This window comes from Electrona antarctica (assembly GCF_951216825.1).
Source record: "Electrona antarctica genome assembly, chromosome: 16".
NCBI classification, from domain to species: domain Eukaryota; kingdom Metazoa; phylum Chordata; class Actinopteri; order Myctophiformes; family Myctophidae; genus Electrona; species Electrona antarctica.
In genome coordinates, this window is record NC_136797.1 from 33,611,446 (window position 1) to 33,626,385 (window position 14,940).

Consider the following 14,940-nt stretch of genomic DNA (forward strand, 5'->3'; position numbering starts at 1 on the left):
ATCTGTTGTAGGTTACACCCTATGGTTAGGTCATACTGTTAGTATGTTGTGCTCTCAAAAACAGCAGATTGGAAATGTATACTGTGATGGTTTTGTAATTTTCTAAACATGCTGTTGCCCAGGGTGAATGTTGTGATTCATAGTTGTTTTTCATATGGGCCAGTTATTCATGTTTTAGCAATTCATTTGGTTGACAGGGTAGATAAAACGAATTTCAATTGAATGTCGTTCTGATATTTTCAAAGACATTAGATACTGCATTAAGAAATTATTGCCATTATCCCTTTCATTGGTACAACTGTCAATTACAATTGATAATCTAAAAGAAGCATTTTGCATTTAAGCAGTTGAAATAGATTTGTAATAACATGTTTGAGCCCATGTCAAATGTTTTGATGTTACATTTATTTATTTTTACCACATAGATTTTTCAGATATATTTAGTGGGTACATTTTCATTGAATAGTGTGGACATTTCTGCATGGAAATAAACAATGCAACTGTCCCCTATGAATGTGTTTGCGGTGTTTCATCCCTTATGTGTAGATATAAAGAGGAAATATACAATATTTTAACAGCTAATACTAAAATGTTACTATCGAGCAAGGTGACATTTATGATACGACGGAACCATATAATCAACCAAGTTAGTGTTACACTATGAAGAAATGCTTTTCATTGATGTTATACAATGACAGATTACAAAGAAAGTTCAGAGTATTATACACAATATTGACTTTTCTTCAAGGGGAGTAGGGTGGAGGTAGTGGCCCAGCTGAAATCTTCTCATAGGCAGGAGGTGCATTGGGAACCTATATGAAAAATTGTGAAACAGGCAAAATCTGTTAAATAACGATTTAAATAGTCAATACTTGCTTATTCAGTTACACTGAATTGTATTTTTCATACCAGCTATTTTATGAAAATGAGAGTATAATCCCCCCTTCGCCTTTAGTCTTGTGACTGATCTGTTTGCATTGCATCAGCCTCACATGCCCCACGTGCAATCGGTGCCCCCAGCCAGGTTTTCTGAATACCATCTACAGTATTTTAGATTTTGTGTTACAATGAAATGCTTCAGATGTTGTTGGTATTGGAATTACCATACAACCACATTAAGTCTACATTTACTATGATAACTTGAGTTTGAATTATGTATTACTATTATGGACACTGTCAGGCGATATAACACTTGATTCAGTTCAGCCTGCCCTTCCTTGTTATATTATTCACAGCAGCATTACTGGCATTCATGGTCGGTGTAGCAATTTTTCCTGTTGGTTCATGAAAATGCAATTCAGTCTCGTACCACAGACTGGAGGCTTCCAAAGTCGGTTAGAGCCATCTTGTTTTCTGATGAGGGTCCAGCCTCGCTGTACTGACCTCCTGTGTGACCTGGGGAGCCTGGTCTCTGGGTCTTTAGATGGAAGACAGGAAGAATGAGTGGAAGAAAGGGAAGGAATGAGAGAAGTGTAAAGAGGAGGGTATTTGTGGGGTGTGTGTGTGTGTGTGTGTGTGTGTGTGTGGGGGGGGGGGGGGGGGGGGCATTTGAAAATAAGTAATCAGCGAGACATTGTGAATGCTAGGTTATGAATAGACAATAACATCACAAGGTACAGTAGCTGTATAGGCAGTTTAACCACTTGAACCCTATTTTATACTTCGGCTAAACCCATTCTAGGCAGGAACCCCTTTTGGTGTTCTAACCCTTCTGGACGGGAACCCCTCTTGGGGTTCTGTAGTACTGTACATACTGTACTTCTGTACAGTATGTACAGTATTCAAAAATGTAAAATATTTGATGCTGCTATATAAATATTTGAAGTTTTTCAGAAAACTTAGGTCAGGATTTAGAAGGCTTTTTTAGAATGGGCCTCAGTCCAAAATGGGTTAAAATAGACAATGTACAAGCTCACAACGCGCTGCGATACACAAATCTGTCTCTTTGAGGGGTCCAAATTCTTTTTAGATGGGGGTCCGCAGCCAAATAATTTCAATTTGGGACTCCTTGACATGAAAAAGCTTGAGAACCACTGTTGTAAATGATCTTATTTCTGCATAGAAGTTTGATGCACGCACCCTGATAAGTTTGTAGCCACCCCTTCTTCTGAAGTACCAGCAGCCCAGAATGAAAAGAGCTGCCAGGATGATCACCAGCAAAACTATGCCAACAGCCCTGTGGGTCAAAAGCAGTACAATGAAGAGAAAATGGCCACTAACAATTTACATGAAATTAAATAGTAATTTCTGCATCCACAACTTTTTCTTTTATACTTTGCATTATAATTATATATAATTATCATGTATTGATTATTAATATTATTATTATTATATGTTTTAATTCACTGACTCTTCAGCTCTGACATATCCACCGCGTCTGCTGGCAAAGTAAATGTTGAATTCCCCTCTCGGCATCCCGCCAGTACGATTGTTACACAGCATCCACCTGAAAACCAGTTATAAACTTTATAGCACAACATAATAACATTGTGACTTGTCAAAGATATTATGAATATGTTCAATTCCCATATGTTTTAGTGGGCGTAAACAAATTCCTCTCCCAAATAAACTGAAAATCAGACTTAAAATGTATTCATTATTTTGAATTACATTTGTATTACCTTATTATTACCAACATAAATAAGCTATTTAGTTAATTGACATAATCCCAGCCAAATAGTAGCTAAACAATGGCAAATATACAAAGCCTAGGAACTACATTTACCCATAAAATAGAAAGCTGACGATGTGTCAGACTGTTACTGTAGTGATTCTGCTGTTATAAAAAATAAGAGAGTCAGCTCACCCAAATTAGATAATCAGAATCAGATTGTAGTGGAACAGTTCCTCTGACAGGTTCGCTGGCTTGCAAGGACTGGTCCTCAGAGCAGGATCTGGTGGAGAAAAGTGAGGGGTAGGAATTCTCATGATCGTCACGGGTTAGAGGCTCATGGTTAAATCCATTGAAGCAGAGTAATTAGCGTGAAACCCTACGGTGCTGAACACAAAACTATTATCCATTTGTGGAATTAAGTCTGCTGACTTCATAGGAGGTGGGGGCTCAGCGTACCTAAGATTTCATCCTCTAGCAATAACATAGGCCTATAGTTTTAGCGAGCTGGAGAGACCCCTGTTAACTAGGAGAAGAGAGGAGAGCTTTAACTATTATATGTATTTCTTAAAAACATATCACAAATTCACACCCTGTTTACTCTGTGTTTTAATAAGGGGTGTAATATTTTGCATTAATGAGCTCAACACTATAAAATCTTCAGTGTTAGCTCAGAGGGTTAAATTAGGCTAAGCAGTAAAGGTGCGCCTCTGAGGCCCCATCTGTAAGGTTTTGTACTGTTTTTGTACTGGTTTTCCAGTGCAGATTATTTCCTCAGATTATTTCATTTCAGATCATTTGGATTCGAAATATTGTGGTACATTTAAAATGAGCACTTTCAACTTTTGCAACCATCTTGATGCTCATTATAATTTGCCACCATATCTGTCCACTCACTCTTGTGCCCCGGAAGTTCCAGACCCACAGGAATGCGGCCAGGGGGCCAGTTCCGGCGTGCCGCCCCGCGTCCGAAACGGTTGAGAAATGACAGAGTTACCGTGTGGAGATCCCTCTACTGTACCCTCTACTGTACTGTACCCTCTACTGTACTGTACTGCTGTACTGTACTGTACTGTACTGTACTGTACTGTACTGTACTGTACTGTACTGGCACACCCAAAATCATCATATATACAGTTAATATGTGCGTGTGTTTGTGTGTGTGTTAGGTTGCGCACAAATGGTGAAAAACAACCATGCTGTTTTCGTGCTCAGACCCAGCCAGCCACCCATCCACCCACCCAGCCAGCCACCCACCCAGCCACAGACATAGCTCCGTAAGGGAGTGGTTGCACCACTCAAAAAACGAAAATAGATAGAGAAAAGACATTTCCAGCCCTGGCTGAGGGAACTGAATTCACTGAAAGGATATAATTTTGCACTTATTGGCTGCATAATGGCAAGGCTGGCTGCGTTTTGAACCAACTCCGATTCAGTTATTATCACAATTATTAATTCCCATCTAACTATAAATGCACCAAGTCTCTGTGTATGTGTGTACGTCTGTACGTCTGTAATCCACGTAACTTGAGAACTGTTCGCCCCACCGACTTCAAATTCGACACGCGTTCCACACCCCCACAGGGAGTGCAGTGCCCGGTGTTGAGTCGGTCGGACCCACGGGTGTCCAGAACCGCCCCAAAAAGGCCTATTTTGGGGCCTCCCTTTTATGCCCATATATGGAGTTCTTTGTCAGGCATGCCCAATGGAGTCTATGCATAGTCAGAATGATGTCAGAACAGGCCAGCTCCAATATGGACCCTGGGCAGGGGCGATGTCCAGAGCCCGGCCTGTTCTGACATCATTCTGACATATGCATAGACTCCATATTTGGGCATGCCTGACAAAGAACTCCATATATGGACATAAAAGGGACACAGACATAATATCTGGGTGAGGCATGCATTTCCAACTTGCATCGACGCATCGTTCCAAGTAGGCCAGTGCCCAACGGACACCGCTGTAGAGGCTCCAACAGGCACCGCTCTAGTTAACAATGAATGGAGAATTTTACGTCATAGTGTCTGAGCAAATCGGCACAGTGTCTATTTTACGTCATGATGATGTACGATGATAAGAGCACATCACTTCACACAGGTGTGATTTCTTTCTCCCTCATACATACTGTACAACTACATACAAAGACAGAAGCAAACAGAAACAAACATACTAGGTTCAAACATACGAGAATAACAGATAAGAAGTTTAGCCTGTTTACCCAAGTTTATCCTGTTTAAAAACTTGCAGAACTTGCTGTGACGAGAATCGTGAGGTCATTGGAGTCACCCAAGGCCTACAGTCTACAGTCACTGAAAGCTACAACCAGGCATTTATTTGAATAAATAAAATCATTTCCTTGGGAAGAGAAAGCTCCAAGCCTCCACCAATCGGAGACAATTTATGTTTTTGTTTTTTTAAAGGTAACTGGTAGGCTAAGGCTACACTACAGTATCTGAGACCTCGTGGGCATCTTTTTGTTAGTTATATTTTGTATTTATTTATTTTATATTGACATTAATTGTATAAATGGGGGGCAAATACATATGACATTTTAATGTTTAATATTTTTACAATTGCTACAAAAAACATCTGTGGATACTTAGCAGTCATTTGGTGGCATAAAGTTGAAGGGTAAATATAGGTCTGATGTATCGACAGTGTGTGTTCAAATCGTGTATACTTTACATAACACTATTTCAGAGTATTTTCCACAGACTTAAAAATATTATTTGTATTTATTTATTTAATAACTTTACTTTACTTTTTTTGGGGAAAATAGCCACAATGATTAGGCGCCCACTCTCGACCTGTATCACTAATAAGCCTACAGGAGCTTGCAGCATATTTGTCTTTTTTTCTTGGATGGCATGATTGGATACATTTGATTATATCTGAAATCCATACATTTGAAAACTCACTGTGTGTAGAATAGATTAGAAGCCACTCGGTTTGACGCCACGCCGGTAGATGGAGCTCTTGCATTATTCTTCTGGTCGGCAAACTCGGCATTTTGTTCTGTGATGATGTGTGTGGGGGGAGCTCCATCCATTGACTGTCTCACTCGATCCAATCCTTTTTTATCACCCGGGTCGGACGCTTTTATTACTCACATTTTATTATTCATATAGAAAGCAACTGGATGTTCCAGCCGCCTAAGCCTTTGCTTGTTGGGTTGAAGGACTGGCTGTGTGGAGAATGATGTTTGCACCCTCCTCCCAGCAGCAGCAGCAAATAATATGTTGTTTAGTGTGAGAAGGAAGAAGCAGGAGGAGGAGGAGGATCATTGTTGTTGTTATATTCATTTCCTCGGAGGACGGAGGACGGAGAGGGAGCTCCTGCAGTCCCCTTGGAACCATTAAGGTTTTTTATCATTCCTCACACCCCGAGGTAAACAAAATAACGACCCGCACGCACGGGGCCACATTATTGAATTCAACAACACGCGTATGCTTGTGTTAGCGGTGAAGTGATACCACGCCAAATACACGGAAGGCAGGCACTGAACAACACTGAGGAACAACAACAACGTCAACTAAACTATTAGATGTTCTGGTGGAGCTGCCTCATAGCATTGTTGTAACTAACAGCTCCATTATAGCAGAGTTGGTTGGTTCGGGGTTGCGTTCCTTTCCTTGGGGCGAGTCCGAGGTCCACTTTCCAAGCTAGAAGCAACGTCGATGGAGGAAGGAAGGAAGGCCAGTGAAACCACATCAGAGGATTCTTTCTACGCGATATGTAGGCTACAATCCATTGACCAACAAGTCGCGACCAAAAACCCCCCGAAAAGACCCCACACAGCAAGCAGGGTTTATAACGCAGGATGCCATCATCATGCCCCTCTGGCTAAAGCAAGTTTTGAATAAAGCTGCTTGCTTGGCTAGTTAGCATAGCGATGCTCACAGATTGTAAGCTAGCAGTTCATCATCTCATAATTAACACGACGCGATGTGTGATGATTGATGAACGCACAGTATCTCTCAACTCAACATGCATCTTAGAAAAGCCAACTAATAATAATAAGCAATGAGGGACTAATTAACAGACAGGCAACCTACACCATTTGGTTTGGTATAGCAATGATTATCAACCTTTCACCTTTTTAATTTCAAGGACTCAGTTTGATATTCATTAGGCCACGGGTATTTGACACATTTGTATCTGTTGTAACAGTGTAGATTGGGTCCAATCTACAAGTCCCCAGTGCGGGTGTTGATTTAACTCCGTGTATAAATGGAACTCTGTGAGTGACCAAATTGGTTCCATTTTATTTTGTACACTCAGCTTTACAGACTAGGGCCATTATTTTGATTCCTAACTATAAAATAATTTAGCTATGGACCCCCTGAAACTCACCAAGGAACAATGAACAAAGACTACCACTGCTTTAGAGAGCTCCAGCGTCCTTGTTTGTTTAATACATCGAAGTATTTGTGAATTATGTTATGATTTGGATTGCCCATAATATAGTCAGTGCATGGTTCTCATATGTACTAATATGTACAGTATTTGGCCGCAGACCCCCATCTGAAAATATTTTATGCCAGATTTGCTTACAATGCATCAGGGTTTCAGGATGTGTTTTGAGCTTGTAGATCGGCTCTTTTTGAATAGCTGAAGAATAAAATGTGCGTTAAAAAAGTGATTAAACTATTTCTGATTCTGGGGACTCCTTGAACCCCCTCAAGCACCCCCCCCCCCACACACTTTGAGAACAGTATGCATAGCCATTTGAGTGGTTGATATCAACTATCCCTGTGATCCTGACCCACCCCCCTCTCTTCTTCCCTTTCATTGTTTTCTTGGAAAAATAGCAATGGGAACTATACACAAAAACAAATTTCACCCACTTTTTTACTGATTCTGATCCTAAGTACTGTAACCCATTGGTTCTCAAAGTGAGGTACGGGGAGTTGGGGACCTTCAGGGGGTCCACAGCAAAATGAGTTATAGCGTCACAATCATTTTAACCACTTTAACCATATTTTATACTTCGGCTATGCAAAAATAGCCAATCTACTAATTCAACTATTGTTGAAAAAAACATGAAACTGAGTGCATATCTTTGAATATACCTGCACTGTACATAAAAAAGCGAACATTAAAAGCCAACATGTTAAAATGTTTGCTCCTGGAGCTCCCTGGCACACAATATCTTTTCAGATGGGGCTCCGCAGCCAAATACGTCTCCTTGTCCTTGACATGAAAACGTTTGAGAACCACTGATCTGTCACCATGACTTCACGGTGGGATAAATTAATGCATGATCTCTGAATCTGCTAAATGTTTCTTAGATTAAGAGTTGGCTATGTTAATAATGCTAGGCTATGTAGGTTGTTGTATTTCTTTTGTAATAAACACATTTTTTTAACAGCCTTTTGGAGATGTAAGAAAAAGTGAGAAGTTTGCAACACTGAGCAACCTGTGCATCGACAACGCCGCCTCACCTCCATCGTCAGCATGAATGGGGATATGCCTCATGTTCCTATTACTACTCTCGCTGGGATTACTACCCTCACAGACTGTAAGTACAACACCTTTTGAAACAACCCTCTTTCACCCGATCACATAGTGTACACAAACACACATACAATGTTAATTTGTTTTTCCTTTTTAAGAAGATTTGTGAGATGTTTTAGCTTAAGTGTTGGGACACCCTGCTGCGACATGATAAACACACACTAATGCTTAATTTATACTGTATTGTGTCTTTGTGTGCCAGTGTCGTATGCCGATAATTGCAGATCATCACATCACACTGTGAGCCTGCCCTGTATATCAGCTATTTTAGGTGCACAACACAGACACACAATGAGTACAAACAAATCAGACTCAACTGGTCAGTTACCAGTGCATCCTATGCTGTTGTTTTTGTTGGACGAAGGCATGTGTTAGCATGTGAGATGCACTAATAACCAGCTCATAGGTTAAATGTTATTGGAAAATTGAAGGCTTGAATAGCTCAACACCAGATCTATTGGGAAAAACAAGACAATAAATAAATACCACTATGATCAAGTTAATAAGATGATGCACATGCACTTAGGGAGAAGAAAAAACAAGCGGTCAATTTACAAATCTAAAATCTTAGTATAAGGTTAGGCATACTTTACCCAGTTTTTACATAAAACAATATACCGGTATACACTTTTTAAAAATGTTACCGATAATCTTCCTCTATGCAGCAGTTGTCAGTTGATGATAACCTCATTGTGTTTGTGGGAACACGATGACAATCGTTTTTGTGTGAACACAAACACGATGATTTGATTGGCTGATCCCCCATAGCGATGATTTGATTGGCTGAAAGTGAGGGCAGAAAAGTGAAGACGCCAAAAGTGATTGGCTGGAATGACATTTGTGATGATTTGATTGGCTGAGCACGGAATGTGATGTAATAAATAAAACGGAAAAGAAAATCTGCATAATGATGATGTCACTGGTAGGCGGGTTTCTGAACTGTCCACAGCCCTCGTCTCTGACATAGACGCGTAGAACAAATCACACCCTGTCGTGAAGTGAGCGGTGCCTTTTATCACGATGATGATGATGATATCACATGACAGTAACCACAGTAACCGTGCAGACTAACTAGACTAATGCTACACACATAGTCACGTGGTGGGGCGCTCTTATCATCGTACATCATCATACATCATCTCATTCCTGCCAATCACAATTTGCGTCCTCACCTTCGTCATCAATGTTTGTGTTACGCAATGTTTGTGCTTACACAAACACTCATATAAGTGCCCCATATATCATACATCAGCCAATCAAATCACATTCCGTGCTCATACACAGTACACACAAATACACCCCCGCAATTCTGACACATGAGAGATGTTCTTTAATACCTGCCAAGTAGAGGGCAGCACTGGTCCATCCGGAACCGAACACCCGAGACCCGAACCGAGAACCGAGCCGGTTCGGGTCCAAAATATTGACTTGTCCCTCGGGCAGGGTACGGATCCACTCCAAATTGCCACGGGTCTGGATCGGATCGTCTGAAATGCAGTTACCCGAAATAACCGTGAGGATCCGAGATTTATATATTAAACCCTTCAACTTCAAAAATAGGTTTAAAAAATAGACATGCGTGCGTTGTCTTTTGAATAGAGTCAACGAGGGCTGGGTCTCGTCATGCACCTCGACATGAGCGAGAGCGCTCTCTCTCTCTTTCGCTTGCACACGCACACACACACACACCGCTGGTTATATTATTGCAATCAGCAATTCAGCGAGCGAGGTGAAACGCAAAGCAACAAGCAATGTGGGACTAACCTTGCGTCACCAGGCTTTCCACCTCGGAGGAAAAATGTTGTACAGTTTTGTTGTGATTGTCAACAGCTCTGGTAAGAATGTCTGTGCGCAAAAATGCACTATAGCCTATGCAAGTTTGCAACCCTCCTCCTCCTCTCGAGAGGCGGAGGGGTGCATGTCGCTCATAGAGAGCAGTCTCATGTCATGTTAAAACATATAATATTGCAGAGAACCGATCCGGATCTCGGATCGGATCAGCGCCGTTTTGGTCGGACCGGTTCCAAAAAGTCAAATCCTTCTCGGCTCCGTTTCGGACCGGATCCAAAACTTTCAGGTCCGGTTCCGGTTCCGGGTGCGGCCAATTAGAATGTTTCTCGGATATCTGATATCACCGGGTCCATGCCAAGCCAATGTCAACACTACAATCGACAGCTGTGCGTTGTGCGCTATAATGGTTTGGAGAATGGCCTACCTGAGAGTGTACAAATACAACCAAATGGACCCAAAACAGTCAATTTGTACAGTCTCAGAGTTGATTGTTATAAAAGGGTCCTTTGGTTCCATTTGTAGTAGGCTAAGGCTACACTCTCACAGTTACAGAGTCACCTGGACAGATCCTGTTGTTGTTTCCACACACACATAAATACAGATACACACAGATTTACATTTCATAGCACAATTCTGGATCTATAAGGCAGCAGCTGGTAATTAATTGATCAATTCTTGTTTTTTTTGCATAAATCAGACCCTGATGTGTTGTTTCGAAAATATTGAACCAATGGAAGTAGTAAAAAGCGCTTTGGACAAAACCTCTTAACTTTATTGGACCCTCAAACTGTCTGCTAAAGCAACTAACTCCACCACCCCTCTCTTTGACGAGGCAGGATTGCTTTGTTTTCAAAATATAAGGTTTTCTTAATTTCCTGAAAAATGAACATTTTGGAGTTGGATGGTTTCTTCCCGATAGTAGAGATATAGTATCATCAACATTAACGAGGACCAATTATACAGTATATTTAATGCCGGTATCATCGATTTGCTTTAGTTGCTAGGATATTCTAAATATGTGTGGGTCATAGACTTATAGTATTACTGTGTGAGGTCACTTTTTAAGGGCAGTACCTTTTTGGTAGGTATTCTTTGATATGGACGTTTCACTACCTGTTATGAGGGCTTAATGCAAGTTGAATTATGCATAAATGCATATACCAGATGAATTTGTTTCATGCACAACTTGTTTTTGTTTGCTTGGTTTAGCTTACTTAGTTTATTGGGTGATTGATGTGTAAACTGTACCCTACAGCTACCAGAGTACCTAAAAAGGTGGAAACAACTATTTGCTCAGGATAAGGTTAGGTAGTGGCCAGAAAAACCAGGCAAGGCTTGAAGGTCAAGGCAAAGCATTACCACCTGACCAGGGAATATTCTGACCTTCTGGAAGCATCTACAAGCTGTTGCAGCTTAAACATAACCGCATTAGAATGCAGCGACAGAACAAAGTTGCAGCGTTGTGGTGTCTCCTGCTAAAAACGGTGATTCCAGAACGACAGTTTTGCATTTTTAAATATCTGAATGTACTGAAATAACTTTTACCACTGAATGCAGTTTTCCAAATACCAAACAATTCTGTGTCTGAATATATTCTCTGAATATCACACTGCCCTTGAGCATACAGTAAACCTTTTCCTAGGCTACAGACTGGTCTCTAACATGTGGTTCACCATCCATTTAGTGTTGAACCAGCTGCCCTTGCCCTCTCCTCTCCCGGCTACAACTGCTAAGAGTCTGCTGTACAATGGGAGGATCACTGAAGAGGTCAGCTGTCTGCTGGCATGTCGGGACGAGAACCTGGTGTCCCAGCTGGCACACAGCCTTAACCAGGTCTCCACCGAGCATATGTGAGTACTTCACACAGCCTTAACCAGGTCTCCACCGAGCATATGTGAGTACTTCACACAGCCTTAACCAGGTCTCCACCGAGCATATGTGAGTACTTCACAAGCTGAAATAACCCATTCAGGCCTGACGTCGAAATTTAAAAAAAAAAGTTTTCTAAATCATGACAATTTTCGGAAAGATTTGAGGCACATTTTAACGATTTAAAAAAAATAGCAGACCTACAAGTTCATAGCGCGCCACTCGGTGGCGCGCTATGAGCTTGTAGATCTGCTATTTTTCAATAGCTAAATTATAACAATGTTTAAAACACCAAAAGGGGTTCCCGCCCAAAATGGGTTAATGGTTAATGTGGTTAAACGCTAACGTGACATGGATGCGTTCCAGGTCTCAATGGATTAACAATTGAGTAGAGAATTATTATCCGCTGGGTACTATGTAATAATAATGCATTAGTGACCACATTGTATTCAGTAGACGAGTATGTGTTAACTTGTTGTTTCTCTATTTATTCGGATATGCAACTTACTGAAAATCAAACGAGATGTGATACGCCATCATTTCCAATTCCAAATGGAGCGAGTGTCATGCCTCCTTAACCTTTGTGTGAAATGATATATAACAAATATTCTTGGAAGTCATGAAGCTAATATTTTCCTGACAATTTGGCTGCAAGGATTCCAGCCTGTGAAACAAATGAGTCGTGAGTCCTGCTTTTACACTTGGTAAAAGCAGGACTTATGATGCTGCAAATCTCATTTAGGAGTAATAGAAACCTTAAGGGGTGTCCATAAATAGTTAGTAAGTCCCATGGTGCAATACACGGCCTCTAGCGATGGGGAGGGGGAAGCTGTTGCTGTTGTCATTAAACTTAAGTTGAATTAAATTGTGTGCATATTATGAAGCATGGCTATGGATTTATAGGAGTTGGTGAGCAGAGTTTAAAGACCAGGGGAGATGCGAAGGTGTTTCTACAACAGGTGCAATGACTCCATCACTTTCTCATTCATCCCTTTTCCAAAATATATATTTATTATTATTATTATTTTAAAGATTTATTTCTTTTGGGGCTTTTTATAACTTTATTATAACTGTAGGCTGACAGGAAATGGGGAGAGAGAGATGAGGAGTGACACGCAGCAAAGGTCGTCAGGATCGGCATTCGAACCCGCAACACGCTGTCAGCCTAGGTGCCTGGACCGCTAAGCCAGCGGCACAGGCCAAACTTTTAATTTCACCTCCCCTTGCATTGCAGAGAACTGAAGGACAACCTGGGAAGTGAAGACTTGGAGGGGGATATGCCAGTGCTACTGAGGATGGTGCTGGCTAGGAACCCAAGCATCTTCAGGGAGAAAAGTATGCATACGCGATACAGGGTTCAGGGTGGTAAGATTGGCTATTTTCGAAATATGAAGATGTGGCTCAAGTTGTTAAGCATGGCGTCCTTTCTTTATGTTTTAGGTATAATGCAGCAGCCAATGATGCCACAGTACAAAATGCCTCAGAATGCAGTGCATGGAAGCCCAGGAACAAACTACCAGCAATCTACTGTTTCACATAGTCCAACTAGGTATGGGAATTTCGTTTTTGATGGTCGAAGTAGTGAAGCTTCTACCAAGACTCCGGCACAATATAAATCCTTCTGTAACTCTTACCTTCTTTACAGTGGCTTTGCATCTCCACAGTCTGTGTCAGGAACACAGTTCATTCCCCAGCAGAATAGTCCAGTACCTAGTCCATACACCTCTCAAAGCCCTGCAAACTATATGCAGTACAGTGACCCACCCAGTTATTCACAAAACCAACAGATCCAGGAAGGTGAGTACAAGGAAATGTTTGATGACCAATCTCTCTGCAAATCCACTAAACAATTTAAATTATTATTATTATGTTTGTCTTTATTTTGTGGCTAATAATCTCTGTATCTATAAAGTGGATCTTCTCTACCTGAGCTAATGATGGCAAAAGCAAAGTAGAGAAAGTTTGCTACTGTTGCAGTGTGGGGAGATGGAGAGCTGAAGTGCGCTCTGGTCTATAATGGGTTCTCCAACCTACTAACTTAACTAGCAAACTAGCAAAAATGTTCAGTCCATCAATTAAGTTCCATCATATCTTAGAAAATGTAATTAATTTTGTATGATTTTCAGTTTCAAGCCCATTGGTTTCTGGAGGTGTTTTGAATGGCCATAACACAAGCTCAGATGCTAATGAAGATTATGTGAACATCGTCCACAGACTGGGAAATGAGGTAATTTTGAGAAAGTTATGTTGAGTTGAACTTGGCATTTGTGCCCATTTTGTTACCAATTGGCACTAAAATGTAATTATAAAAATGTCTTATGCTCACCAGGAGAATGACCCTTCCATGAGACCCCCATCGTTCCCAGTTAGATCTCCACCGTCTGTTAGCTCTCCGGCTGGGACTGAAGCGACTTCAAAACGTATGCCAACACCACAGTGCTATAAATTAGTAATTAATGATGTGGACTCCTAAATGAGACCCCTTTGAATTATTTAATTTTTTAAACGCACGCTAATGCTCACTCTTCTGATATTTGTTTCAGCAGGGTCAAGGCCTCCTCACATCCTGCAGTCCCCTCCCCAGTATACACCACCTCACAACGCAGCTCCTGAACTCCTCCTGAAAGCTGACCACAAAAAGAAGCAGAAGATGCTGGCCAATGAGGAATACAAGCAGACGGACAAAGAGGACATGCGTGATATTGTCAGCTCTCCGTCTAAAGGCTCTACCAAGTTAAACGTGAAACTTGGTCGAGTCAGTTCCTCAGAGATGGATCAGTCTACAGAGCTCCCTGATGGGGCTGATGAAGGCTCCATCCAGGATGTTGTTATAGTTTCGAACAACCAATGCTCAAGGATAGCCCAGGACCCATCTGTTAGGTTATGTGCCCGGGAACAGGTTGGCTGTCAACAGGTACCAGTTCTCCAAAACACCAAGAAGACTGGAGCTGCCAATGGATTAGTATACGATGATGGTGAGATGGAGGTGCTTGCTGAGATTGAGAGGGTAGAACGTGAATCAGCCAGCGAGAGAGAACGATGCTCTAAGGAAGTTCAGGATAAAGGTGAATGTCTGTGTATGCTTTGCTTTTGCCCTGTGCTGTCTAGCTTTTTGCCATTGGCTTAATCTGTTAAATAACGATAAACTAAGG

The 14,940-nt window shown here is 41.3% G+C and overlaps 2 protein-coding genes across 5 annotated transcripts in view; one reads left to right on the forward strand and one right to left on the reverse strand.

Moving 5' to 3' along the window:
- Nucleotides 1–390: 390 nt before the first annotated feature.
- mlana (melan-A) lies at nucleotides 391–5,668 on the reverse strand. 2 transcript variants are annotated; one of them, XM_079523840.1, is made up of 6 exons: nucleotides 5,530–5,668; nucleotides 2,807–2,894; nucleotides 2,351–2,446; nucleotides 2,080–2,176; nucleotides 1,310–1,417; nucleotides 391–812 (listed from the first exon to the last, which is right to left on the reverse strand). In XM_079523840.1, the coding sequence occupies exons 3-6, from the start codon at nucleotides 2,440–2,442 to the stop codon at nucleotides 744–746; spliced, it is 366 nt and encodes a 121-aa protein (XP_079379966.1). In that variant the 5' UTR covers nucleotides 2,443–2,446; nucleotides 2,807–2,894; nucleotides 5,530–5,668; the 3' UTR covers nucleotides 391–743. The 2 variants fall into 2 exon arrangements, with proteins under 2 accessions (XP_079379966.1, XP_079379967.1); XM_079523841.1 differs by having other exon boundaries at nucleotides 5,516–5,631.
- A 191-nt stretch (nucleotides 5,669–5,859) lies between these two features.
- The window catches only part of LOC306939275 (nipped-B-like protein A), a 47,422-nt gene continuing 38,341 nt past the window's right edge, over nucleotides 5,860–14,940 (forward strand). Inside the window, exons 1-9 of one of the 3 annotated variants that reach the window (XM_079523837.1) lie at nucleotides 5,860–5,998; nucleotides 7,983–8,132; nucleotides 11,604–11,769; nucleotides 13,023–13,123; nucleotides 13,229–13,337; nucleotides 13,434–13,585; nucleotides 13,915–14,015; nucleotides 14,118–14,208; nucleotides 14,332–14,853. In XM_079523837.1, the coding sequence (XP_079379963.1) occupies nucleotides 8,069–8,132; nucleotides 11,604–11,769; nucleotides 13,023–13,123; nucleotides 13,229–13,337; nucleotides 13,434–13,585; nucleotides 13,915–14,015; nucleotides 14,118–14,208; nucleotides 14,332–14,853 (1,306 nt within the window). In that variant the 5' untranslated portion in view covers nucleotides 5,860–5,998; nucleotides 7,983–8,068. Of the gene's footprint in view, nucleotides 5,999–6,236; nucleotides 6,347–7,982; nucleotides 8,133–11,603; nucleotides 11,770–13,022; nucleotides 13,124–13,228; nucleotides 13,338–13,433; nucleotides 13,586–13,914; nucleotides 14,016–14,117; nucleotides 14,209–14,331; nucleotides 14,854–14,940 lie in introns of those variants that run through there. The other 2 variants (XM_079523839.1, XM_079523838.1) reach the window with 2 other exon arrangements.

What these genes read in the sequence shown, in the direction of transcription:
- mlana (XM_079523840.1), bottom strand. Translation starts at nt 2,442, where the DNA reads ATGCTGTGTAACAATCGTACTGGCGGGATGCCGAGAGGGGAATTCAAC. An exon ending in GTGGCTACAAACTTATCAGG is followed by an intron (nt 1,418 to 2,079) that starts GTGCGTGCATCA and finishes TTCCATCTAAAG; the next exon opens with ACCCAGAGACCAGGCTCCCC. An exon ending in TTGGAAGCCTCCAGTCTGTG is followed by an intron (nt 813 to 1,309) that starts GTACGAGACTGA and finishes TTTTTCATATAG; the next exon opens with GTTCCCAATGCACCTCCTGC.